The 26,602-nt window shown below is 40.2% G+C and overlaps 2 protein-coding genes across 18 annotated transcripts in view; one reads left to right on the top strand and one right to left on the bottom strand.

The window, feature by feature from the left end:
• Positions 1-8,787, bottom strand: part of dock7.S (dedicator of cytokinesis 7 S homeolog) — an 81,409-nt gene extending 72,622 nt beyond the window's left edge. For 10 of the 17 annotated variants that reach the window (XM_041561364.1, XM_041561365.1, XM_041561367.1 and 7 more), the window contains exons 1-2: positions 8,573-8,787; positions 14-116 (exon numbers count right to left, since the gene is read on the bottom strand). In XM_041561364.1, coding sequence (XP_041417298.1) covers positions 14-116; positions 8,573-8,643 — 174 coding nt within the window. In that variant the 5' untranslated portion in view covers positions 8,644-8,787. Of the gene's footprint in view, positions 1-13; positions 117-8,146; positions 8,335-8,423 lie in introns of those variants that run through there. The other 7 variants (XM_041561371.1, XM_041561374.1, XM_041561375.1 and 4 more) reach the window with 3 other exon arrangements.
• A 2,160-nt stretch (positions 8,788-10,947) lies between these two features.
• atg4c.S (autophagy related 4C, cysteine peptidase S homeolog) overlaps positions 10,948-26,602 on the top strand; it is a gene marked incomplete at its 5' end in the record, with an annotated part of 28,385 nt that continues 12,730 nt past the window's right edge. The window contains 6 exon segments of the mRNA NM_001094780.1: positions 10,948-11,071; positions 19,501-19,584; positions 22,362-22,598; positions 23,735-24,050; positions 24,485-24,555; positions 24,692-24,813. Coding sequence (NP_001088249.1) covers positions 10,996-11,071; positions 19,501-19,584; positions 22,362-22,598; positions 23,735-24,050; positions 24,485-24,555; positions 24,692-24,813 — 906 coding nt within the window.

Below are 26,602 nucleotides of genomic sequence, written 5' to 3'. Positions count from 1 at the left end.
AAAAAAAAAATACCGAAGCATGATGTGAGCTTCCTCCTCCAGTGCTTAGGTTTTTGTGGGGCTGTGGAGAACCATATTGTCCAGATATTTGTTTTCGTACCTCTGCAGCCACTGTTCTACAAAACATAAAAAAAAGTACACAATATAGGTAGTAACTTTAGTGTAACAGAACATGTTTTCCAATGATTATTTTATAATTCTTGAGTAATATTTGCTAGAGTGTCAAGCAATACAGAAACTAACCATTCCCAAGAGACAAATCATATTAGTAAACATTGACCCCCCAACCCCCAGAGCTGCTTAAGAAGGTGAAAAATGAAACTTTACAATATTCAATAATAGACAAATCGTCACAAATAGAAAATGGAAAGTAACTGGAGAAAGACTTTATTGTTATTTTCATTTGGTAGCTCCAGGGCTTTTTTTGAGGAGTTTACATCTACATTTCTTTAAACTGAGCTATTTTAACATTTAAAATACTGCAAGAAGTGAAAAAGTTTTTTATAGACTTGACAAAAACACATTTAGTAACTTACATATAAAAGGAATAGTTCAGTGTAAAAATAAAAACTGGGTAAATAGATAGTATGTGCAAAAATGCAATATATAAAAGCTGTAGTGACTGGATATCTAACATAATAGCCATAACACTAGGTCCTGCTTTTCAGTTATCTAATCAAGAAAGGATTGCACACTAATTTTTTAAAAAAAATTATATATATATTATACATAATTTTTCTTATTTGAGCCCCTGAGGAAGACCAATATGGTCGAAACGCGTTGGGCTCACTTCTCACTTTTGTTTTTTGTAATTTTTGTAAATTTCTCTTTTTTATTATGTAATAAATATACTATATAATTTTTGTAAAAAATGAGTGTGCAATCCTTTCTTGATTAGATACATGTTAGATTTGGAGACCCACATGGGGAGTCTCCCGATGGATTAGCACCTTGCATTATACTTTTAAATAGGGATGCACCGAATCCACTATTTTGGATTCGGCCGAACCCCCGAATCCTTTGTGAAAGATTTGGCAGAATACCGAACCAAATCCGAATTTGCATATGCAAATTAGGGGTGGGAAGGGGAAAACATTTTTTACTTCCTTTTTTGTGACAAAAAGACACACTATTTCTCTCCCCACCTCTAATTTGCATATGCAAATTAGGATTCAGTTTGGCCGAGCAGAAGGATTCGGCTGAATCCTGCTGAAAAAAGCTGAATCCCGAACCGAATCATGGATTTAAGGGTGTGCGTCCTCTTCTCTAACTTTTAGTACTGTAACTGAGTTAGTCAGCGACTTGAAGGGGGCCACATGGGACATAATTGTTCAGTGAGTTTGCAATTGATCCATAGTATGCAGCTCAGATTCAAATGCAACAGTTATGACCCATGTGCCCCCCCCCTCAAGTATATGATTTTTTAACTGCCTGGTAACCAATCAGGGGAAACCAAGAGAGATGCAAAGCAGGAAGTAGAATTCTGGCTATTATGTTAGACATTCAGTTACTCCAGCCTTCATAAATTACATTTTTGGCTAGCTAACTATATTCAGAGTCGGGCCAACCCGGCGAGGCGCCCTAGGCAGCCAAGGTGCCGGCTCTGTGCGCGCTCGACTGTGCATGCGCTCCAGTGCGCATGCGCGAAATGTGTGCGCGCATGCGCAGAAACGCATTTGCGCGGAAGATGCCAGTGCCAGTCGAGGAGAGATGGGACCGGACACGGGGTAGGCGACAGAGCAGGTACGTGCCTGGCGCCCCCTCAGCTTTGTGCCCTAGGAACGTGCCTACTCTGCCTAGCCCTAGTTCCGGCCCTGACTATATTAGAAACATTTTTTATTTTGCATGGCCTGTCTATTAATCTATCTTATATTTTTACACAGAACAATTCCTTTAAAAAGCAGTGCTGCAGCATAATTACCAATACTTGTCATTTTAACGGTTTGCTAAAAAGGCTGTCAAAAATAGAAACTATGTTCTAATGTTGCTTGTCAATATAGATGCAGGTGTATCTTTTTCTGAGACACTGGATGTATATTGGAACTGCTTTAATTAGAATATAGCTGGTATATATCATTTCTAAATCAGTTATCAGTCTGCCCCCGGGAATACATAGTGCAAATTAGGGATGCACCGAATCCAGGATTCGCCTTTTTCAGCAGGATTCGGATTCGGCCGAATCCTTCTGCCCGGCTGAACCGAATCCGAACCCTAATTTACATATGCAAATTAGGGGTGGGGAGGGAAATTGCGTGACTTTTTGTCACAAAACATGATTTTTCCCACCCCTAATTTACATATGCAAATTAGGGTTCGGATTCGGTTCGGTATTCGGCCGAATCCTTCGCCAAGGATTTGGCCGAATCCAAAATAGTAGATTCGGTGCATCCCTAGTGCAAATGCATGATTGCCTATTTCATTCAGTACAGGCACATTTATCAGCTGTGTAAAAAAGTGGAGTTAGAGTACCCAACACATGACCACTTGAACATCATGCTGCATTCTATAAATGAATTTGTAATCATCAAGCTTGGTAATTAATATCAATCAGATTGTAACGATGTACCACTTTTTACATCTTGCCCACATGTTTCCCAGTGGCTTTAATCTGAGAGAATAAAGTACCCTGGAGTAAATTACAATACACATCTTAATTAAACATCTTGTTAAATTGCACTGCTTTATAGTCAATAATGTTTACTCACTAAAAATGACATATCAGTTCTGAAGTGGTGTAAAGAGATGGTGTAAATTTCTGAATGAATCTGACATTATAACTTTGTAATGGATTCTGCCTGCTAATTTCAGGAAAAACACAGCTTCATAAATAATACTTTTTGTGTTTACCAACACAAAAGTTGGTAAAACAGGCCCCAAAGTATCAGCAGCTATAATTGGTGGTGCTTATAAATTTTTCTTGTTTTTTTAAAAAGGTTAATAATTTCTAATATACTGAAAATCAATTACCGATTTGCAAATCACATCATACCAAGTTGTGCTTGAAAAAGTTCTACTAGCCCCTACGGCCGCCTCCCGTGCACTCCATTTTATGCAAATAATCCAAATTATTTAAAATTATTTCCTTTTTCTCTGTAATAATAAAACAGTAGCTTGTACTTGATCCAAATTAAGATATAATTAATCCTTATTGGAAGCAAAACAAGCCTATTGGGTTTATGTAAAGTTTATTTCAAAATCATGGAGATGAAAATTATGGAAATATCTGTTACCCAGAAAGCCCAAGGTCCCGAGCATTCTGGATAACAGGTCCCATACGTGTATTATCTTATTCATCATGTTTAGTAAATACCTGCAAAAATAGATGTATCCAATAATTTAAAAATTTTAAAACATTTCAGCTTGCAAAGTAATTATAACCTACATTGCCTCAAGGACTTGGAAACCCCAAATCTGAAATGTGAAACAATGAACCTTGTTTATGAACATACAAATAACACAAAACTACAAAGATACAGAGGGTAAGGAGAGCTCTGCTCAACACAGTTTTTAAAATCTATGTTTATATTTTGCAGTTTTAGCCCATATGTACCGAAAGGAGGCTCAGCAACAGATAACGTTAAATATGTCACGCACATCCAATCTCAATGCTGATATTGTAAAATTTCAATTGTGTGGGTAATGAGAACTTGAACAGCATTCAATCAACCAGTGCTGGTTTTCTTAAGACAATACTGCTACAAAAATCCAGTACAGGCAAATAAATAAAATGTAAGCATTTGAAACAAATAAACTGACTAACCTATTAGGGTAATGGCAATGGAATTTAGGAAGATTTTTGGCATTTTACCTTCTGAATTTTTCAGCAGGCCAAAAATGCTTCTCAAGAACTCCCCAAATATTTCTCCACTGTATTTTATGACAAATGCCTCAAGGCGCCAGTCATGTGATTCTCAGTTGAAAGCTACAGGGCAGTGCATGTTTGCAGATAAGATTCATCTGAAAGGCACTTGAACTCTGACTTTCAGGCGATTGCGCGAAAAGGCAATGGAGGATGAATTCAGACATTTTAATGTTTGAGCAACTAAAAGAATGCAGAGAACATATAAAAATGTTTGAATTTGCAAATAGACTGTAAAGTACAGGGGTCTTTCCATAATTTTGGGCTCCATACCTTAAAGGGGTGGTTCACCTTTAAATTAACTTTTAGTATGTTATAGCATGGCTAATTCTACTCAACTTTTAAATAGGCCTTCATTTTTTCTTCTTAATAGTTTTTGAATAATTTGCCTTACTCTTCGGACTCTTTTCAGCTTTCAAATAGGGGTCACTGACCTCATCTAAAATGCTCTGTAAGGCTACAAATGTATTGTTATTGCTACCTTTTATTACTCATCTTTCTATTCAGGCCTGTCCTATTTATAATCCAGTGTCTTATTCAAATCAATGCATGGTTGCTAGGGTAAATTGTACCCTAGCACCAGATACGCGAAATTGGAAACTGGAGAGCTGCTGCAAAAAAAGCTAAATAACCCAAAAAACATAAAAAATGAAAACCAACTGCAAATTGTCTCAGAATATCACTCTCTACTTAATACTAAATAAATCACGTAAACATTAATTACAGCCAATAGGATAGGATGCCTTCAATAAGGATTGGCTATATCTTAGATAGAATCAAGTACAAGGTATTGTTTTATTTCTATAGAGAAAAGGGAAAATAATTATAAAACATTGCATTATTTGGAGTCTATGTGAGATGACCTTCCTATAATTCAGAGCTTTCTGTATCATAAGTTTCCAGATAACAGATTGCAAGCCTTTAGAAGGTATTTGTCAATGGCACAACCCCTACTTTGTGTGTTTCCCCTTTACATGTATGATAGACTGAAATGTGTCATATTTCTTGTCTCTTATAAATAGGTCTTATCCCCAAAGCATTTCATTGCTACTGAAGCTTATAGAAAATATCTTGGTCAGGGCACATAGCCTAGTATGGAAGTTCCCTCTCATGATATATACTGGTAAACACAGAGTGAAGAAATTAGGTTTGTCATAAACCTTATCCTCGATTTACTGCAGGTTTTTTTTTTGAGGGGGGGGGGGGAACAGCAAGGGTCTCTGGAACACTGACAAAAAGGGGGTTATGAAGATCCGATTTATTCTGATTTTTTAAAATAAAAAAGTCCGACCAAATTAGAATCCATGATGTGATCTTATTTATTGTTAAAAAAAGCACGATTTAATTGGATCGAGGACAAACTTGATAAAACCGTGCGAAAACCCAAATCATACGATTTTTTACTGAATTTTTCCCCGAATCATAGGATTTTATCTGGATTTTTCCCAAAAAGACAGATTTTTTCTGATTTTTGTCCGAAAAGTCGAAATAGTCGTATTTTTGATCTAGTTCCAGCGCAGACCAAAGAAACTTCCAAATAGGATCCCATCGACATATATACAACCTCGGCAGGTCTGAGATGCCGCATTTTTGGATTCAGAATTTTTGCAGCATCGGGCTTTAAAAAATCCTATAGCAGAGTTTTTTCCATTTAGACTTTAATAAATAACCCCCAATGAGTGTAAAGAATACTCTGAAGGGTGGCAACTGGACCACAGTGTCGGTTTGTAGAATGCTGACTCGTGAACATTGAAATTATACACATGAAGTAATCTCTTTCTCAAGATGTGTTTAGTGTTGTCACTGCACTTAAAACATGTACAGCCACGTCTAACTAGAGCCTCTCATGAACGTCTGCATTCAGTGTTCCCTGGCAAGTGTCAACGGAGACAACAATAGGGGGAAAGTGTACGATATTTAGAGACTTTAACGGGTCTCATACACGTCCCCTGCTTAAAGACTGCTACTTGTTGCTGTGATCAAAACACCACAGCACATTTATTTAACTACTAGTAGTAAGTCTTGGAAGCCCCACAGCCCTTCTCAGCTCAATGGAAATTAAACATAAATATCTGACAAGCACTTCCCATTGCTTTCTTTGACAATTGCCTAAATATACTGTAGATTATTTGTTAAGTGGTTTTATCTTGCCTATCTTAATTTACTTTCCCCCGTCATCACATTGATCTCTCCTGCTAAGTTTGGTGACCAAACATATGGCTGCAGGTACTAACTTACTTTATTTACTGGTCAGATTCCACTTTAGAAATGGTCAATAACAATTAGCTGCCTATTGCTTTGGGGGGGGGTTATGTTAGGCTGCACCGTGCTCATTCCAGAAAAGGAAGGCACTGACGAGTTTAGATATATGGGGAATGAGTTATTTAATGTTTATTTAGATGGTAGTAGGCATGTATTTAGACTCAGTGTGTGTAGGGATTGGTTGCATGGTTGGAATGTGTAAATATGTTAATTTGGGATGAGGCATTATAGACATAGCACTGTAATGCAAAAAACTCTCCAGCACAAAGCTCATGTTTACCTTGCAGTTATTTTTACTGTAACTAAAACAATTACAGCTGTTTTAAGACTGTGAAGCCAACAACAGTAACAAACATAAAGCAGCAGTAACAGTCAATGAGATACATGTAAAGAAGGAACTTATATATTACATGTCTCACTGACCAAATGATTGAACAAGGTGCATTTCCAAAGTTTAAAAGTGACTCGTCTTTACTGAATCTGTCAATGTAAAACGGTCTTATTCTACAACAATAGTCAAGTTAAATAAGCTCATATGCCTTATGCTGAAATTTGACATCAGCTTTTAACAGTACTACTAGTAGCAAATATATATTTGTAAAACGGAAATGAAAACCTTGTAATGTAAACCTGACTCTTGAATGAAATAAAAATAGCAGTGACATGCCGGCTTGTCATGTTAGTATGTAACTACAAACACAAGCGCCCTGGATGCTGGGAGTTCTGGCTGACGGACAGCTGGTGGACCCATGTATATTTCATATCCCTGATAAAATGTGTTTGTTTGCTTTGAAGAAATTAAAAGGGGTGGTTCACCTTTAAGTTAACCTTTAGGCTAAGGCCACACTAGGCGATAGCGCCGCGATTTGACTCGCGGCGACTTTTCGCTGCGACTTTTAAGCCGCAATCGCTGGGGAAACTTTTGCGCTGGCGTCTATGGGGAATCGCGAAAAATCGCCAGCGTAAAAACACACGCGGCGATCTTTTCTCTACTGTCGCTCGAAATTGCCTCGCTAGGCGATTTCGAGCGACAATAGAAAAAAGATCGCCGCGTGTGTTTTTACGCTGTCGATTTTTCGCGATTCCCCATAGACGCCAGCGCAAAAGTTTCCCCAGCGATTGCGGCTTAAAAGTCGCGGCGAAAAGTCGCCGCGAGTCAATTCGCGGCGCTATCGCCTAGTGTGGCCTTAGCCTTAGTATGTTATAGAATGGACAATTCTAAGCAACTTTTCAATTGGTCCTCATTTTTTTATTTTTTTTTATAGTTTTTGCCTTTTTCTTCTGACTCTTTCTAGCTTTCAAAAGGGTGTCACTGACCCATCTAAAAACAAATGCCCTGTAAGGCTACAGATTTATCATTATTGAGACTTTTTATTACTCACATTGATATTCAGATCCTAGCCTTATTATATTCCAGTCTGTTGTTTAAATCAATGCATGGTTACTAGGGTAATGTGGACCTTAACAACCAGATTGCTGAATTTGCAAAGTGGAGAGCTGATGAAAAAAAGAAACAAAATAACTCAAAAAACAAAAAATTATAATGAAAATCAATTGCAAATTGCCACAGAACATCACTCTCTGTGTCAAAGTAAATGTTAACTCAAAAGTGAACAGTCCCTTTATTTTTTAATCTAAGCGGGATAATATTTGGCTATTTATTGAGTATCTCCATCTGGTCAGTGATTATCCCATCCTCTAACAAAGAGACACAGCAGTGTCCCCGGCATATGCCCTGCAGCGACAGTCTTTGCTGTGTGTGTGATTGTGTGTGTGTGATGTTTTGTGTGTCAGCCTCAGTGGAACGGAATGAAACTATAACAGGTACCACCAGTGTCATCGGGTACCGCCTAATAAATGGGGAGATCGCTAAATAAAAGCAAACCAAAGTCAGGATGTTGTATTTGCCAATGTAACTGCTCCCAGTCACTTCCTTCACTTTTTGTCCCAATAGCAGCCCCTCTCCCACTTCATCTTTGTCTGACGCGCCTCCCACACAAAAGCAACAACCCCACATCCATTCACCTTGCAATTCCTCCTGTCATTGTAAAAAGCAGCATCCAGACAAAGACAGACTGAATGGCACAACTGCTCGCTGAAATAAAGATCGGCGCTAAATCCAAGTCCAGAGCCGGCAGAAAGAAGGAGGCGAAGGAGGAGGCAGATCACACCCATAGAATCCCCCGTTAGGCCCCTTCTCACTGGACACATCACACAATGAAAAGAACTGATTAACCCCTATAATGTACACAAAGGAGTTTGCTTAACGGCAGCCCCTCCTTGCGCATTGCTGAGTCTTTACCTGCTAATCTTCTGTGCAAATGCGCGGCGCTCAGCCATGGCCGCTTCTCACTGCAACTCCCGGCTGTGAGGGGGGAGCAGGAATCTAGTGGAACGCAGGGAAGCCGTATTGCGCTCCACTCCGGAAGAATAGGATAGGGGCTAGCGTACCGTAATACTGCTAAAATACGTTCCGTATTCCAACTCCCTCGGATTGAATCGGAGAGTGAGTTCATGCTCATGTGAGAGTCAGACGTTCCTCATAGTCCCAGGAAATGATTAACATGTTCCAAGTTTTAACACCGACCAGCAGAATAGAATGATTTCAGTTTTTAAAGCCACACTCATCCTTACTACCTCATACCTCCCAACATTTTGGAAATGTGTTGACCACGCCCATTTTGTGATCACGCCCCCTAATTACCATGTTCCTTTTACAAAATTTGTCAGGTAATGAAAGTTTGACCATATTTCTGTGGTTCAAACTTTTATCATACCCTTGGGAAATCTGACACTCGAACTCGCATGACATCGACTCCCTCCGATCCAATCTGCCACAAATCTGTTAATGGGAAGTGGTTGGATGTTATTTTCGGAGCATTACGGTACGCTAACTTTGTCCTATTCTTCCGGAGTGGAGAGCTCAAGACGACTTCCTGCGTTCCACTGTTTCTGCTTCCCCCTCACCTGGAGCTGCAGTGAGAAGGGTCAGTGGCAGAGCGCCGTGCTTTTACTCAAAAGATGAGCAGGTACAGACTCGGCAGAGACAGTGGTGCCGCTAAGCAAACTTACTTTTGTATCGGTTGTTCGGTGTGTTCAATGAGAAGGACCGGGGCCTGTGGGTGTGATATGCCTCCCCCTTTGGCTCTGGATTTGGATATAGCCCCTATATGTATTTCAGCGAACAGTTGCTCAACTCATTTGTTTTCTGGGGGGGATGCTGGTGGTTAAAGGAAATAGAAATCGATTATTTGTTTGCAACTGGACACTTGCACAGCGTAGTCGTTTTATCTGCCACCACTTTGACTGCTATGTATAAAGCGTTCCCCCTGCTGGGAGGGTGTGAAAGGAAATTATTTTAGGTTTCTGCTTCTTGTACAGCTCGCCTGGTACATTTGGGCAGAGGCATACGCTCAGATTCGGGGAGATTAGTTGCCCAGTGACAAATTTCCTCTTCTTTCGGGGCAGCTAATCTCCCGGAACTGCCTCCCGCTGGCTAGAATGAAAATCGCAAGCAGGATAGCAATCGCTACACTTTGTTTTATGAAGTCGCCTGAGTGTGAGTTTTACTCTAGGTTCATAGAAAATCCGAATAGTGGGGAAAAAAAATCTGCTAATTTATTAAGATATATTATACCGCAAGGCTGCGAAATGCCCAAAACCGAAAATCCGCCATCACAGACCTGCCAAGGTCAATGGGAGAGGTCCCTATCCTATTTGGAAGTTTCTGTGGTCTGAGCTGGAATTAGTCTGAAAATCCGATTATTTTGGGCTTTTCGGCAAAAATCTGAAAAATTCTGTCTCTTCGGGGAAAAGCCCCAAAAAATTTAGCGATTCGGGGGAAAAATCTGAAAAAATGGTATGATACGGGTTATCGCTCGATTTTATTGAGTTTTTCCCCGAACTAATCGTGCTTTTTTAGTAATAAATAAGGTCTGACTTTTTTTATTTAAAAAAAAAAAAAAAAATCAAATTGATTCGGATTTTGATAACCCCCTAACAGTCTAGTCTGTCTCTGTTTTACAGGGAAAGCCTTTGGATTTCACACTGACAAACCTCCCAAAATATTTCAATATTTTTAAACCATGAATAAGTAGGATCTTTTCTCACTTTGTAACATTTAAAGAGGATTGCTTGATCCCTAACATGCAGCAGGTGTGGCACATTATGTTCACATGTGGTTTAAGGCTTAATAATCAAGTCCCTCAAATTCATTTTCAAACTATATAAGAGGTTTAGAAGAATATTTTTACTAGACCAAGGTTTCACAAATTCATGAAAGTAGCATGGTCTTGTATTTTAGCAGGCAACTAGCTAATTAAGGGTCCTTTTGGTATCTAAGCTTTATTCACAACAACAATAGTTTTTTTGCTTATTTTATTATATTATTTGCAGATTCTCCGCTTGTGCTCTTCTTCAGAAACGGTGACAGGGCGGCGATCCATCGTGCATCGCTCGATTTCTCCTCCCTGTCTTCTATAGGAGATAGCCAGGGAGGAGAAATTGAGCGCCGCGCGATGGATCGTCGCCGGCTTCTGAAGAGGAGCACAAGCGGAGACTCAGTAAGTTATTTCTTAATAAAGACTGCAAATTTAAAGTAATTTTTTTTTTTATATTTTGTTAAGTACAAACGAATTGTTTAAAAAAAAAAAACCCAAAAAAAACTGTTACTGGTCCTTTAATTCTTGCAGTCTTATTTGGCAATATATTAGTTCCTCTGCATATCTATCTGGTTGGCCTTCATTCATTCTTTTTTTTTTTTTGGTAACTTCTTGCACTTTAAAAGTTTGACTGCTAATTTACTCCTTATCTTTTTGCATTACTAGGTAATGATGTGAATAAGAAAGGCATGGGTTTGCTTTCCAGACATAAATATGGAAGCCAGTGGCACAGATGATGTGGAGAAATTAAAATCTAAGTTCTTATCTGCATGGCACAATATGAAATATAGTAAGTTTTATGTATTTTTTATGTTATGTGATATAGCTTGCAGTAGGTACAAGCTATTTTTGTTTCTCTTAAGTTTGGCAATGCTGAACAGGTCCTGTTGTCAATACAGCAGAATTTTGATATATAGTGAATAAAGTACCCCCCTCTTGTAAAATATAAGGATATTATAAGTTACCGAGGAGTTTCATGTCCATATAAAAACACGAGGCCAAAGGCCGAGTGTTTTTATACAGGTCATGGAACTTCGAGGTAACTTCTAATATCCTCATATTTTACAACTCGGGGTACTTTATTTATTATAATACACAAGTTTCAGTGATTCATGTGACAGAAATGACATCAGAACTCACCGTTTATAAGGATTTAATTTACACGATATTCATAGCTTTTGTGTATTGTATATCTATAATGAATAGTTTGACCGTGTGAAACTCTTCTGCCACATTCTTTAGATAACTTCAGTTCACAATCGCTCTTCTTTCTTACAGGTTGCTTTTATACACATGGCCATTTAACCTTGGGGGTTTTGAAATGCTATCTGAATGCATTAAAACACATATTGCATATTGCAAAAAATGTGTGATCTCAAAAGGATAGTTCTTCTTAAAAACAACTTTTATTATGTTATAAGATGTCTTATTCTTAGCTATTTTTTCCTTCTTTTTCTTTCCAGCTTTTAACCAGGGTCACTGACCACAGCAGCCCAAATCTATTGCTCTGTGAGGCTGCATTGTAATTTTCTATTACCTTTCTACTTTACTTTCACATTCCAGTCTCTCATTCAAACTCTTCATGATTCCTAGGGTAAATTGGCACCTGCCAACCAGATAACTGCTGAAATTATAAACTGGAGAGCTGATGACCAATAAGATAAAACTTAAAACCACAAAAACTTTGAAACCATTTGTTAATTCTCAGACTATCCCTACATCATATTAAAGGAACAGTGTAGAAATAAAAACTGTGTAAATAGTCTGCGCAAAATAAAAACATTTTTCTAATATATTTAGTTACATGCACTGCTTATAAACATGGCGTCTTAGTGGTTGTAATGCTGCCTTACATGTGGCACCCCCATGTGCTGCAAGCCTTTCCATTTCCTTTAAAGGAACAGTTCAGTATAAAAAAAACTGGGTAAATAGGCTGTGCAAAATAAAAAATGTTTCTAATATAGTCAGTTGGCCACAAATTTAATCTATAAAGGCTGGAGTGACTGGATGTGTAACATAATAGCCAGAACCCACTTCCTGCTTTTCAGCTCTCTAACTGAGTTATTCAGCGACCTTAAAGGACCAGTAACATCAAAAAAAAAATGTAAAAAAATTCCTTAGTACACATCAAAAAATAAACACCAACACAAATTATACTTTAAAATCACAAAGCCTTTATTAAGAAATAACTTACAGAAACTGCACTTCCTGTCCTGTACAGAAAAGGCGACCATCGATCCTGCTGAGCTCGATTTCTCCTCCTGGCTACTCATGGATGCGATGCAGTGACTGCCCGGGCCCCCTTCCTCCTCCTATACGATGGATGATGTCGCTGATGAAGAGAAGCGGCAGCCAGCGCAGGGGGGAGAGAAACCCATTCACGAAAATAGCAATGAGCAGCTGTAGGTACAACGGCAGGATCATCTGACACCTCCTGAGCGCCCCTCCTGAGCGCATATCGAAGGAACCTGCATGAACTTTACAGCCGGTGTCTAGTGGCAGCGCTGCCCCAAGCACAACTCCCACAGTCAGGCTCCGTATGGCTCCGGTGATAGTCCTCACCGTGACCAAAAACCCCTATCACTGCCAAAGACTCCCTTTGCAAATACTCCATTAGACTGCAGACTTGCGAGTCTGCGCTGTATCCTGTACCATTAGCGCTACAGACCTGTACCCCTGTTTCTCATCAGTAGCACTAACAATGTCAGAGTGTAAATGCTGTGTGTGGCATTAGTCACAGGATACAGCGCAGAATTCTTCTTCCCGGACTTGACCCACTAGAACGATCGCCGGAGCCATACAGAGCCTGACTGTGGGAGTTGTGCTTGGAGCAGCGCTGCCACTAGACACAGGCTGTAAAGTTCATGCAGGTTCCTTTGATATGCGCTCAGGAGGCGTCAGATGATCCTGCCGTTGTACCTACAGCTGCTCATTGCTAATTTTGTGAATGGGTTTCTCTCCCCCCTGCGCTGGCTGCCGCTTCTCTTCATCAGCGGCCAAATCCATCGTATAGGAGGAGGAAGGGGGCCCGGGCAGTCACTGCATCGCATCCATGAGTAGCCAGGAGGAGAAATCGAGCTTAGCAGGATCGATGGTCGCCTTTTCGCCGTTTCTGTACAGGACAGGAAGTGCAGTTTCTGTAAATTATTTCTTAATAAAGGCTATGTGATTTTAAAGTATAATTTGTGTTGGTGTTTATTTTTTGATGTGTACTAACGAATTTTTTTACTTTTTTTTTTTTCATGTTACTGGTCCTTTAAGGGGGGTCACATGGGAAACTGTTCAGTGAGTTTGCAATTGATCCTTAGCATGCAGCTCAAAAGCAACAGTTATGACCCATGTGCCCCCCCTCAAGTCACAGATTGGTTACTGACTGGTAACCAAGAAAGCTGAAAAGCAGGAAGTTGTGTTCTCACTATTATGTTACCATCCAGTCACTCCAACCTTTATACAGTATATTACATTTTTGGCTAATTAACTATATTAGGGGGAAAAAAAAATTCTCTTGCCTAATTGGGAGACACAGGCACCTTGGGGATTAAGATCCTGCAGCTGGAGAATGGACACTAACTTAATTGTGACTCCGCCTCCAGCTCTGGGCTTCATCCCCTGCCTCCTCCTACTACATTCAGTTTCTATTAGTGTCCTCAGAAGGAGAAGACACAATTTTGGTGGCTGGAGCAAATGATCAGGACCCCGGGTTAAGATCATGCCACTCTAAGGGGCCACTGATCCTTTCAAGATCCCCTCCAGCTGATAGGTATTCCTAGATACCCTCTGCCAGAAAGCCTTCCCGCTCTTCGGAGGCCTGCAGGCTCGCTCCTATCTCCCTGCGTTGTTTTTCCCACTCTCCGGAGGTCTGCAGCAGTGGTATATCCCAGGTCTCGTGGGTATATACATGTATGCATAGATATTTATGCGTTTTGTTATACAAATCTATTCATGCACCGACTCAAGGCACGGAACAGCTGGCTTGACAGGTGAGTTACTCACTCTTCAACCCCCCTTTGTACTCTCTACCTTTATGGTGTTCTTTTTCTTACTTATTTCCCCCTTCAGCAGCTTCTTACTGGGCTGCCGCACTTTTTCCTCTCTTGGTGCTGGTTTTGCGTTCCACGCTGAGCCGCACTTCTGGGTTCTGCTCTCTCTCTTTCACTGGCTTCCGGTGGCGCGCCTCAGAGGAGCTGAAGAAGCAAGTATCCTTTCCTCCTCAGCCCTGAACAGAGGCTCCTTTGCAGGCACTACACCAGGAAACCGAGCAAAGGACAGGCAAGTGTTGTTCTTGCCCTCAGGAGAACAAGCACGCCATGCGTCTCATTCAGGGTAGTTAACCCTACCCTCCCCTCACTCTCTCTCCTTCTCCATACAGAACGGAGTGATTCTCTGCCATGTAACCCTTCATTAAGCTCGGGGTACCCCTGCCTCCTTGTAAAAAAAAAAATAAAAACAATCCCTAAGGGTTACAGGAGCACATGGCAGACAAAGCAGAAGAGCCCAGGGCCTCAAAGTCCTCAGCTCAGACACGCACTAACACCCAGGTCTCTTACTTGGCCTGCGCTACGTGCAAGGCAAAACTGCACACGGCTTCGGCTAACCCTGTGTTTGGCATGCAGACCCACTGCACCCTCGCCACCCCCCGTGGCTACTCCTTCAGACTCAGATCTGGTTAGGGCACTATCCCTCTCACTGGCAGGCATTCAGAACTTGGCCCGCATGCCCGAGACATTAGTCAGGGTGTTAAAGCATCTATCACACCCCTCCAGAACCGAACAGCGTCCCTCCAGATCTAAGCGAACACGCTTTTTCACCGACTGATTCCTCACGGGAACAACTCATTCCCTCTGACGAGGAAGGCCTGATTCAGTCAGAGGAAGAGTCCGATCAGGAACATCTAGACCCAAACCATGACACCCCCAGAACACAAAAGGAGGTGGAAGGCCTCATTCAAGCGGTACTTCGTACGCTTAATATTGAAGACATCGCAACCATGGTTGAACCAGCAAAGAATATCTTTAAGAAAAAAAAGAAGAGTCCATGCCTCTTTCCAGCCTACAAACAGCTAGAGTCACAATGGAAGTCCCCCGATCACAGGGTGCAACCTTCTAGACGTTTCTCACAAACGTACCCTTTCCCTCAAGAGTGTATTGATCTATAGTCGTCCCCTCCTTTGGTCGACCCCTCCTTTGGTCGACCCTCCTGTCTCTAGATTATCCAAAAATACCATTATTGACCACCTCAGCATGAAGGCATGCCCACCCCTGAAGAGATTCAACTGGCGGCCACCACAAGTCCTTTCGGGAGGTGTGGAAAAGCAAAGTAATAGACCAGTGGGTTCTTCAGGTGGTGTCTCAAGGACTCTTTATAGAATTCACACAGTGCCCACCCCGCAGATTCTTCATATCCCGGTTACCCAAGCAAAAGCCCAACAGGGAAAAGTTCCTCGAGATCATCCGAGGCCTGGCAGCAGCGGGAACCATTCAACCTGTTCCCAACACCGACCGAGGAAAAGGATATTACTCCAACCTCCTCATGGTCCCCAAGAAAGATGGCTCCCTCAGGCCAGTTCTCGACCTAAAATCTCTCAACCCTCTAGTCAAGCGCTGCCATTTCAAGATGGAATCAATAGTGCTGGGAGCTATGGAATACGAAGAATTCATGACAGTCATAGACGTCAAAGAAGCGTACCTTCACATACTCATTACAAGTTCCTCTGATTTTATGCAGACAGAAAACACTGGCAGTTTATAGTACTCCCATTCAGACTGTCGTCGGCGCCGCACACCTTCACCAAGGTGATGGCAGCGGCACTAGAGGAACTCAGACTCCAGGGAATAATGGTCATTCCCTATTTAGACGATCTGCTCGTAAAAGAGCCATTGGCAGAAATTGCCGAACTCCATACCTCTCTGGTACTCCAGACCCTAACCAGATTCGGCTGGGTCATCAACTACAAGTCCAACCTTCACCCAAAACAGACGATAGAATACCTGGGCCTAGTCTTATACTCCAGGAAGGGAAGGGCGTTGCTCCCAGGAGACGAGGCCAAGATTCTACAGAATCGGATTAGAGCCCTCAAGTTAGCCAACACTGTTCCTCTCCGATCAGCCATGCAGACCCTTGGTACCATGGTCGCATCCTTCCCGGCAATTTCATATGCACAGTTCCACACCAGAACACTTCCAACAGTGAATACTGCGGCACCAGAGGAAGGATCGGCAGGACTTAAATCGCAGGATATTCATCCCTGCCACAGTCAAGACTCTCGCTCGACTGGTGGACTCAACCATTTCGGGAATCCCTCGGTAAACCCTTCCCCAGCTACCTCTGTACAGTGCTCACAACAGACGCCAGTCTCCGAGGGTGGGGCAGAGTACGGGACCTAAGAACGGTCCAGCGTGTTTGGGACCAAGAGGAAAGATCGCTTCCCATCAACCTTCTAGAGCTAAGAGCGATCCGACATTCGCTGGAAAGATTTACACCATTTCTTCGGGGGAAGGCGGTGCCGATACAGTCTGACAATATCACAGCAGTGGCGTATATAAATCACCAAGGGGGCACCAGAAGCCCAGCGGCTCTAAAGGAAGCAAGCACGATTCTGACATGTGCAGAACAAAATGTTCCAGCTCTGTCTGCGGTACACATTCCAGGAGTAGACAACTGGAAAGCGGACTACCTCAGCAGGGAGATTATCGATCACTGAGAGTGGAGTCTTCACAACAGTCTTTCAGCTCATCGTAAAAAAGTGGGGACTGTCAGATATCGACCTCATGGCGTCCAGACACAACCGCAAAGTCCAAAGGTTTGTAGCCAGAAGCCTAGACCCACAAGCTCATGCAGCGGATGCACTGGTGATTCAGTGGGACTTCTCCCTGACTTATATCTTTCCTACCCTGGCACTTCTACCGAAGGTCATCAAGACCTTCCTCGTGACCCCTTTCTGGCCCAGAAGATCATGGTTTGCAGACATAATAGCCTTGGCATTTCATCTCCCACAAAGAGTCGATCTACTCGCACAAGGTCCCATAGTCCACCCATCTTCTCATCAGTGGGCTATTGAAGCCTTCATTTTAAAAGGAACGGGAGCACCGTCTGAGGCAATTCCCACCATGCTTCGTGCACAGAAACCTGTTTCAGCCAAGATCTACCACAGAGTGTGGAAGACATTCATCACTTGGTGTGAGACGAAGAGCTTAGACCCAAGGAAGGCAACAGAAATCCTATCCTTCCTTCAGGATGGACTGACTGAGGGACTAGCAGTGAGTTCACTGAAGATACAGGTATCGGCATTGTCAATTTTCTTTCAAGAAAAGCTAGCATTAAAGGATAACATTAGAACCTTTCTTCAGGGGGCAACACGTTTAGCTCCCCCTTACAGATACCCAGTCCTGCCTTGGGATCTCAACCTGGTACTTAATGTCTTACAAGACGATCCTTATGAGCCGTTAGGCAACATACCTCTTACCACTCTTACGGAGAAGGTTGCATTTCTTCTGGCTATCACATTGGCCAGGAGAGTCTCCGAACTCGCAGCTCTTTCATGCAAGTCTCCTTTCACCATAATTCACAAGGATAAGGTGGTGCTCCGTCGTCCTGCCTTCCATCTCAATCAAGGTATTATTGTTCCTTCTCTCTGTCCTAAACCCAAGGGTCCAATCAAGAGTAAACTACACAAGTTGGATGTTGTTCGGGGCAATCAAGTTTAATTTGGAAGCCACTAAGGATATCCGAAAAGTGGAAGCTCTTTTCATTGTGCCCACTGGACCTAAAAGAGGGACTAGAGCATCTAAGACTCTGATAGCCAAGTGAATTCGTTCCATAGTCTCTAGAGCTTACGCGGGGAATGGGAAAGCTCCACCGATTAAAGTAAAAGCCCATTCAACACATTCTCTCAGTACTTCCTGAGCAGTTCGGCATCGGGACAAAGCGGCTACCTGGGCATCCCTTCATACATTCACGCGATACTACAGGCTACACACACAGGCATCAGCTGAAGCCAGCTTCTGGAGGAAGGTGCTACAGACAGTTAACTGAGCACCATCATAGGGGTATCGGTGTCCCACCCTCATGGGTTGCTTTGGGACATCCCCAAGGTGCCTGTGTCCCCCAATTAGGCAAGAGAGAGATTTTTGTACTATATTGGGGGACACAGGCCTTCCCTCCTTTATTGACACTGAAATTTTGACAACTTAGGTTGTAAACGTTTTTCTCCTGGTGGAGTATTTTTTTTTTTTTCTTTTTTTATAGTTTTCTGTTTTGGGTTGCTATGCTCCTTCTTCGGTTGAAACTGAATGTAGTAGGAGGCAGAGTATGAAGCCCAGAGCAGGAGGCAGAGTGTCCATTCTTCAGCTGCAGGATCTTCATCCCCAAGGTGCCTGTGTCCCCCAATATAGGACAAGAGAAAAAGATTTAACGGTAAGTACAAAAATCTCTCTATTTTCAACAGCATATCTATTTACCCAGTTTTTTTTTTTTTTTACCCTGAACTGTTCCTTTAAAGTTGATCAAAAGGTGAACTGCATCTTTAAACATATATTTCATCTTCTTTGATTTGACTGTTTGAATTCAAATGTATTTTTTTTCCTCAAATCACCAGCCAGTTAACATAGGTTCAAGAGACCGTACATACTCTTCTCAGATAATGCCTGTCAAAATTAAACATAAAATTCAGCACTATAAGGCAGAATCACAACCACCAAGACTCCGTGTTTATAAGTAGTCCATGTGTATCCTATATGTATAGCAATTTACAATTAATTCTGCATTTGGCTCATAGGCAAAACATGAAATAGCAGATAACTTTGCTAGAATCCTTGGAAATAACATTACTACCAATGTTTCAGAAATCATTGAGAATTTGAGTTCTTGCAGCACTCTTTCCCCTCTAGATATAATGCAAAATTTAGCATTTCTGTAGTCAAAGTGTGACCTAACTGAGTCTATGGTAGGATGATGCAGAAAAGGCAGAGCTAGCTCATGTATTTCAGGATTTTTTTATTATATGCATATTTTGTTAAATGAAGGCTATAATTTAAATCATTTGTGAAAAAGATTAAGGCTCTTTCAATGGAAACTGCTTGTAACAGTACAAGTGACAGCCGGTTTGCTTCGAAAATACATAGTTGGTAGTTTTTTCCATTGAAAAACATCAGTAGATAACACCCCAGTGTGCAAAAGCCTAATATGTTAGAATCCAGTTCATTTTCTTTTCCCTCTTTAAAGGTTGGGTATTGAAAACAAAAACCTACTTCAAGAGAAATTCACCAGTGTTTTTACTTGGCAAATGTTACCATTTCAAATATGAAGGTAAGATTTTGTGTGTCTGTGTTTTTGGTTTTGTTTTACTTTTCTCTTTTTCTTCAGTTTGTGTTGTTATATATTGACTTCTACATCCACTGTAGAAAAAATGGCTATTCATAGAACAGATATCTGATATAATTTGACATATTCAAAGAAAAACACCAGACTGAAACACACCCAACTCCTTTATTACGTTACGTGCAGTACTAATCTATCACTGTAGCAAACCTTACTTTGTAATGAAAAAAGCAGAGCAAACATGGTAACCTGTTATACTGAACTGGTTCTGCGAGCCTTGTTTTTTCTTGTCACTCAAATCAGCACATACCTGCAGTACTCAAAGGGGTACTGGTTTTCAGGCAAGAATTGAATGAAAATGGCTTGTGTTGGCTGTTTCACACTATTCTTCTTGTTCGTGGTTACCAAGTTATAGCTAAAATTTTGCAACCTACTGAAATGTACCAAATGCCCGAGCTATTGAAATGGCTTATTTGCTATTGGGCAGTCTAGATTTAAATTTACAGTGTCTTCTTCTCCTTTTCTTAGGCATTTGTTCCTTGTAACAGTCCACTTCAGTTGTATCATGTGGCAAAAGTAATACATGTAATCATGAAAGAAGTCATTAAGATGATTAGTTCTTATTTTTAATGTGACATTTGCCTTAGAAATTTCATTGTAGACACTTTATTTGCTTAGAGCATTAGATGCATGTGGGCTTTGCTTCATATGGAAGTTTTGTCAGTGAGCATCCCCAGCTCTCCATATTCATACTGTAACCACGGTCTTATATACTGCACACCCCTGTCCTACTATCACATCTAGCAAAAATGAAGATCTTAGCAGGAGCACAAATACTGTAGCCAGCATTCTAATTGCTTTCTTCTACAGACCACTAGTCCAGCTCTCATTGAAAGGGGAACTATTGCAAAAATGAAAATTGAATGTAAGCTTTAGCATACTGAAAAAAAGTTTTCTAAATATAATCAATTAAAATTCAGCATTGTCTCTAAAATAATCAAGTTTATATAAAAGAAGAAAAAGAAGGAAAGTATCCCCTTTCAATTCAACGAAAACGCCCAGAATAAATATTGGATCCCTACTTGCTCGACTAAAAAAGGAAACGGGGGTAATAATAGTCCCCTGTTAGTTTTTCTGTATTGTGCTTAACACTTAAATCAAATAGCTCCTTCTGTATTTATTATCTTCACTAAATAAATGATCCTATAAAGTACGCTCGAATCGTTCTTTTGATTTTTATTCGATTGTAGGATTGCCAAATTCGGTGAAAACTTCGAATTCAACGTTTTTCAATTCGATGGTCGAATTTCGAAGTTTTTTGTACTTCGAAATTTGACCCTTGATAAATCTGCCCCCTAATATCTAACGTTAAATCAATTTTCTTTTGAATCTAAATAAAAAAGTTTATCATCACTTTCTGTCTGTCTATCTATCTGTTTCTCTTCATTCTCTCTTCATGCAGGAGTTGGGGGTCATATATTCATTGACAGTTAGATCCAATATATCTTATAGGGGGGCTCCTTTTGCCTAGAAGATGTATTAGAGCTCACTCTATTTAAATCACCGGACATCATGGGGCCCATTTACTTAGCTCGAGTGAAGGAATAGATTAAAAAAAAACTTCGAATGTTTGTTTTTTTTTTTGGCTACTTCAACCATCGAATTGGCTACTTCGAATCGAACGATTCGAACTAAAATTGGTTTGACTATTTGACCATTCGATAGTTGAAGTACTGTCTTTAAAAAAAAAAAAAAACTTCAACCCCCTACTTCGCCACCTAAAACCTACCGAGGTGCAATGTTAGTTCAATTGAACTATTTGCGGTAAATCCTTCAACTTCAATATTCGAAGTCGAAGGATTTACATTCGGCAGTCGAATATCGAGGGTTAATTAACCCTCGATATTCGACCCTATGTAAATCTGCCCCCATGTGTCTCTACATGCAGAATTTGTGCAAAATGCAGTTATTTTGGTAGATTTTGTTTGTACTGAAATCTGTTATTTGAATGAGCTCTAATTAATCTGCTAGGAAAGGAAGCCCCTCCCCCATATGATTTATTGGATCTTTCAATGAATATCTGACACCCAACTTCTGCAAGAAAATAGAATGAAGAGAAACAGATGCTGAAAGAGGAATAGTGAAGATAAACTTGATTTCAGAAACGATGCAGAATTTTTAATTGATTATATTTAGAAAACTTCTTATTTCAGTATGCTGCAGCATACTAATTTAATATATTACATTTTAATTTTCGCGATAGTTCCCCTTAACTAAGCACAACCAAAATGCTGTATCCTTGACATGAAGCCCTTGGCTCTGGTAACTTTCCACCTAATCCAGGCTCCTGTCCCCAAGCCTGCATGCTTACTGTGTGACTTAACTGAAAATGTCTACAGGCATGAATGATCTGCTTTTAGGATGCTTGGCTACTTTTTATACACAGACCTTTATACAGGAGTCATCTGTATGTAACAGATGGGCTGACCAGTCAGGCAGATTGTAGACTTGCATTCCCGATTACCAAACAAACAAAAAAAAATATTTCGTAAAATCATATGCCATCCTTCCTTATTGAATTAGTTTTTTAGGAGGCTTTTAGAAAATCAGAAATATCACACAAAATATGAGACAGGTGGGAACTTTGAAATACACAAACCAGGAGAAATCATGCCTTGTGCATATAAACTCTTATTGTACTTTATTGATTCTGATGGGGAAACCCAGTAAACATAAAACATCATAGATGTGTTATCTCTGTTTAGATTCTGGCGTAACAGCCGATGATTGTTCTAATTCTGGCTCTGATTCAAAAGAAGACCTTTCTGGAAATGTGGATGAGTTTCGGAAGGATTTCATTTCCAGAATATGGCTTACTTATAGAAAAGAATTTCCCCAAATAGAATCATCATCATGGACAACAGATTGTGGATGGGGCTGCACATTACGTACTGGTCAAATGCTGTTGGCACAGGGATTGCTAGTACACTTCCTGGGAAGAGGTTAGTATTGTTTAGTAAATAGTACAGTCTACATCACTTTGGGATGCATCACTTTGGGATGCCAAATGTTAGGCATCTCCCAGTGACCTGGTGCTTTGGGCCAGTGTTCCTGTTAGGGGAAAACTGCACTGGCCTGAGGTTCCTCTCAGCAAGCACCAAAGAGTGGTCCTCTTTTTCCACTTCTTCTGTCTTTAATGCCTGGGGCTGACGCATGTGCAATAGAGTGAAAAGTTTTTTTTGTTTTTTTTTTGTTAACGTTTGGCTTTTCACTTTTTTGGTAAAGGTAAAGACAGAAGAAGCAGGAAGAGGATACCTCTGTGGTGCTCATTTACAAGAACCCTGGCCCGTAGTGTAGTTAACAGGAACTCCAGCCGGGGGTATGATGTGAATCAAGTTATGACACATTTTAGTCACCCCTAGTGATTGTAATGTATAGTTAAAAGTAATCTTTTAAATTGTATATTAAAAAAAAAAAAAAAAAAATTTGGAAAATATTAATTTAAAAAAAAAAAACCAAAAGCTATTGTGCACAGTTGTCTGAGATCCTGTCTGAATCCCACTGTTTAAATATTCTGCCATTAAAGCAGAAAAACACTATTAGCCATCATTTACTTACTGCAAATGCAGCTGCAGTTAAGCAAAGTTTGTTGCAGGTATTGCACTAATTTCATTCCATTTATTAAAGGTATTTGAGTCCAAAGCTGCTCTTTGCAATTCCATATGGGGGCACGACCTGCCGCGTTCTTTGCCACTTCACCCACAATTGAATCAGACACATCTCCACCTTGTGGATGCAATGGCACTAGCATTATGGGGGCACTGCATTGTGGGGATAAAAAACATTTCAACTTCCTCCAAAATTGCTCTTCGTGAACTGTAAATTACCCCTATTGTGGAAACCGTTCCACAGCAGTTTTGAAAAATGTAATTTTACTTTAATAACCATAAACTGAGGGCAGTTTTCTCTTACTAAATATATTCAGTTTTTGCTAATCTTTTTTTTTTTTTTTTTTTTTTTTTTTAAGAATGATCTTTACCTTACCAAACACCACTGAGCCAATGAAATACTATCAGCTTAGAATTGTTTGATAATTAATGCAGCTTATACCTGTCACTTTTTAAACCTTTTAATTTAGACTGGACTTGGACAGAGGCACTGGACATTTTCTGTTCTGAATCTGACTTTTGGACAGCAAACACTGCTAGAAAACTTGATCCATCGCTTGAGAAATCTTCCCCTGAAAATGAAGAATATGTTTCATTAGGCAAGCAACCATTGCAAAATAGTGAAAAGAAAAGATATTCTGAGGACTTGCACAGAAAAATAATATCCTGGTTTGCAGACTACCCACTTGCCTATTTTGGTTTACATCAACTTGTGAAGCTAGGGAAAAATTCAGGCAAAGTGGCAGGAGACTGGTATGGTCCAGCAGTTGTTTCTCATCTTTTGAGGTATGTTATTTTTTAGTACACATTTATTCTGAAAACCTTTTTTTTGTGTGTGTGTATATGTATATTACACAAAGCCATGAATATCCTGTAAATTCTATCCTTATAAATGGTGTTTAGTGATGTCATTTTTGTTACATGACTCACTAAAACTTGTGTATTATAATAAATAAAGTACCCCTTGTTGGAAAATATGAGGATATTGGAAGTTACCTTGGATTTCCATGACCTGTAAAAAGTACTCGGCCGAATGGTCATGGAACTCCTTGGTGACTTGCCCAAGAGTATATGTGGGGCAATATAGAAACAGCCTATTCTGCAGGAGAGTACCCCAGAACTGCAACATGTTTTAAGAACAGTAGAACCTGAATATCCTTTAACATTCTCAAATAAATATCCCCAAAATAATTTTACTTCTTGATGAAAAATTCTTTTAGGAAGGCGATTGAAGAGAGCTCAGATCCAGAACTGCAGGGAATAACAATTTATGTTGCTCAGGACTGTACTAGTAAGTTGCCTGTTCAAACTGGAATAAACTTGATGTTATTTGTATAAAATTGTTACTTCTTTCGTATTCATTTAAATGGAGATAAGTTTTGAATAGTATTAATTTTATGTTTTATCCCATATTTATTCCTTACTAGTTTACAATGCTGATGTCTATGACCTGCAGTGTAATAAGGGTAACGAGAAGGCTGTTGTAATTCTAGTTCCTGTGAGACTTGGTGGTGAAAGGACCAATATGGAATATTTTGAGTATGTGAAGGTAGGCAAACTCTAATTTTGTAATTCTATCCGTACAAACCTTTGTGAATGGTAGATTTTCAAACTGCTAGCAACAAAAACAATTACAAAATATACAACTTCCCTTTACTGTGCACTGAAATGCAAAGGACTATATTTGTGCCACACAAGCAGTTTCTGTGTACTTATTCATTTAAATAAATGAGCAGGAGCAACCATGTTTCTTGTTTTGCAAGAGAAATACTTTATAGAATACAAGAGCAAAAAATATTATGTAGTGTGTGTGTGTGTGTGTGTGTGTATTTATATATCTCTCTATCTATCTATCTTGAATCCACTTTTGGATTTGGCTGAACCCCCGAACCGAATCCAAACCCTAATTTGCATATGCAAATTAGTGGTGGGAAGGGGAAAACATTTTTGACTTCCTTGTTTTGTGACAAAAAGTCACGCAATTTCCCTCCCCACCCCTAATTTGCATATGCAAAGTAGGATTTGGATTCGGTTCGGCCAGGCAAAATGATTCGGCCGAATCCTGCTGAAAAAGGCAGAAAAAAAGATTATTTTTTAGCTCAACACCTCTCTAAAAATTAATTGTTACCCTTGCTCAGGGTGCTTCTCTGAGCATTTTTGCAATTTACATTGATTTTCAATTTACATTGGTTTCTGGTTTCACTTTTAGATTTCTCCTGGCTGTTGGCTCAACTTAGTCAACAACCCTAGGGTTAACTAAATTGTGAAAGTGTGCAGACAGGGTTGCTGGCACCTATGGTCTTCAAAGCTGAAGCCTGCCTACCTGTATAAAGCTATCTAAAACTTCCAATATCTCAGAATCCGCTAAAAAATACAAAGAATCTTTAAAAATATTAATTCAAGAATGCAGTTGATTGTACACATGAACTTTTTAAAACCATGAACTGCTCCCCTTTATATAGAAGATGGATTTAAAGGGGAGCAGTTCTTATTAAACCACTTAAAGGACAAGTCAACAAATTAATTGGGAGGCGCTCCTATTCACTAAACGTGCGCCGGTCGAGGAATTGGGATCTCTGCCAATGTCCCAGCTCTCCTCTGCTTTGCCTTTAATAGCATATGTGCAGTTACAAGACGAAACAGCACCACCTTCCTTTTAAAATTAAAATGCCTTTATTGGAACCCTTTAGGGCATTACAGCAACGTTTCGGGTCACACCTGACCCTTTGTCAAGCTTAACTGACATTTTAGAACACGCCTTTTTATACCCCCACCTCTCCACCTAGTGGTTGATACGCATCATGTGATAGGTAACATATTAACCTTTTTAAATATCCAACAATGTTTCCAATAATGCAAAAGATAACACGGTTCATGTGTAGCAAATCTGTGAAAAAATACAAAGTAGAAACATATAAAAATGTTAAAATATTTTATATAAAGATTATTTTATCTAAAAATAGGTTTCAGATCATATTCTTTGTTTAAACCTAGAGGGGCTAATGTTTCAAGTCTCCTAATCCAGGAGGCTTCCTTGAATAATAGCTCTTTTAGTCTATCACCCCCTCTACGTTTTGGTTCTACCACCTCAATGATCTGAAACCGCAATTGGTTCACATTATATGTCCCAATGCATTAAAATGACCTGCAACTGCTTGCTCCTTTTTACCAGTCCTAATCGCCGACTTATGTTTACGAATACGTTCCCGGACGGTTCTAGTTGTCTGGCCCACATACGCAAGCCCACATGGGCATTTGATTACATACACAGCGTAGGTGGAACTACAAGTGAACCGTCCGGGAATCTAAATTGGATTACCCTTCCTTGGATGGTACAG

The sequence above is a fragment of the Xenopus laevis genome, chromosome 4S (genome assembly GCF_017654675.1).
Source record: "Xenopus laevis strain J_2021 chromosome 4S, Xenopus_laevis_v10.1, whole genome shotgun sequence".
Taxonomy (NCBI): domain Eukaryota; kingdom Metazoa; phylum Chordata; class Amphibia; order Anura; family Pipidae; genus Xenopus; species Xenopus laevis.
The sequence above is the reverse complement of the archived record's forward strand: the minus strand, read 5'-3'. Positions and strand labels throughout refer to the sequence as shown.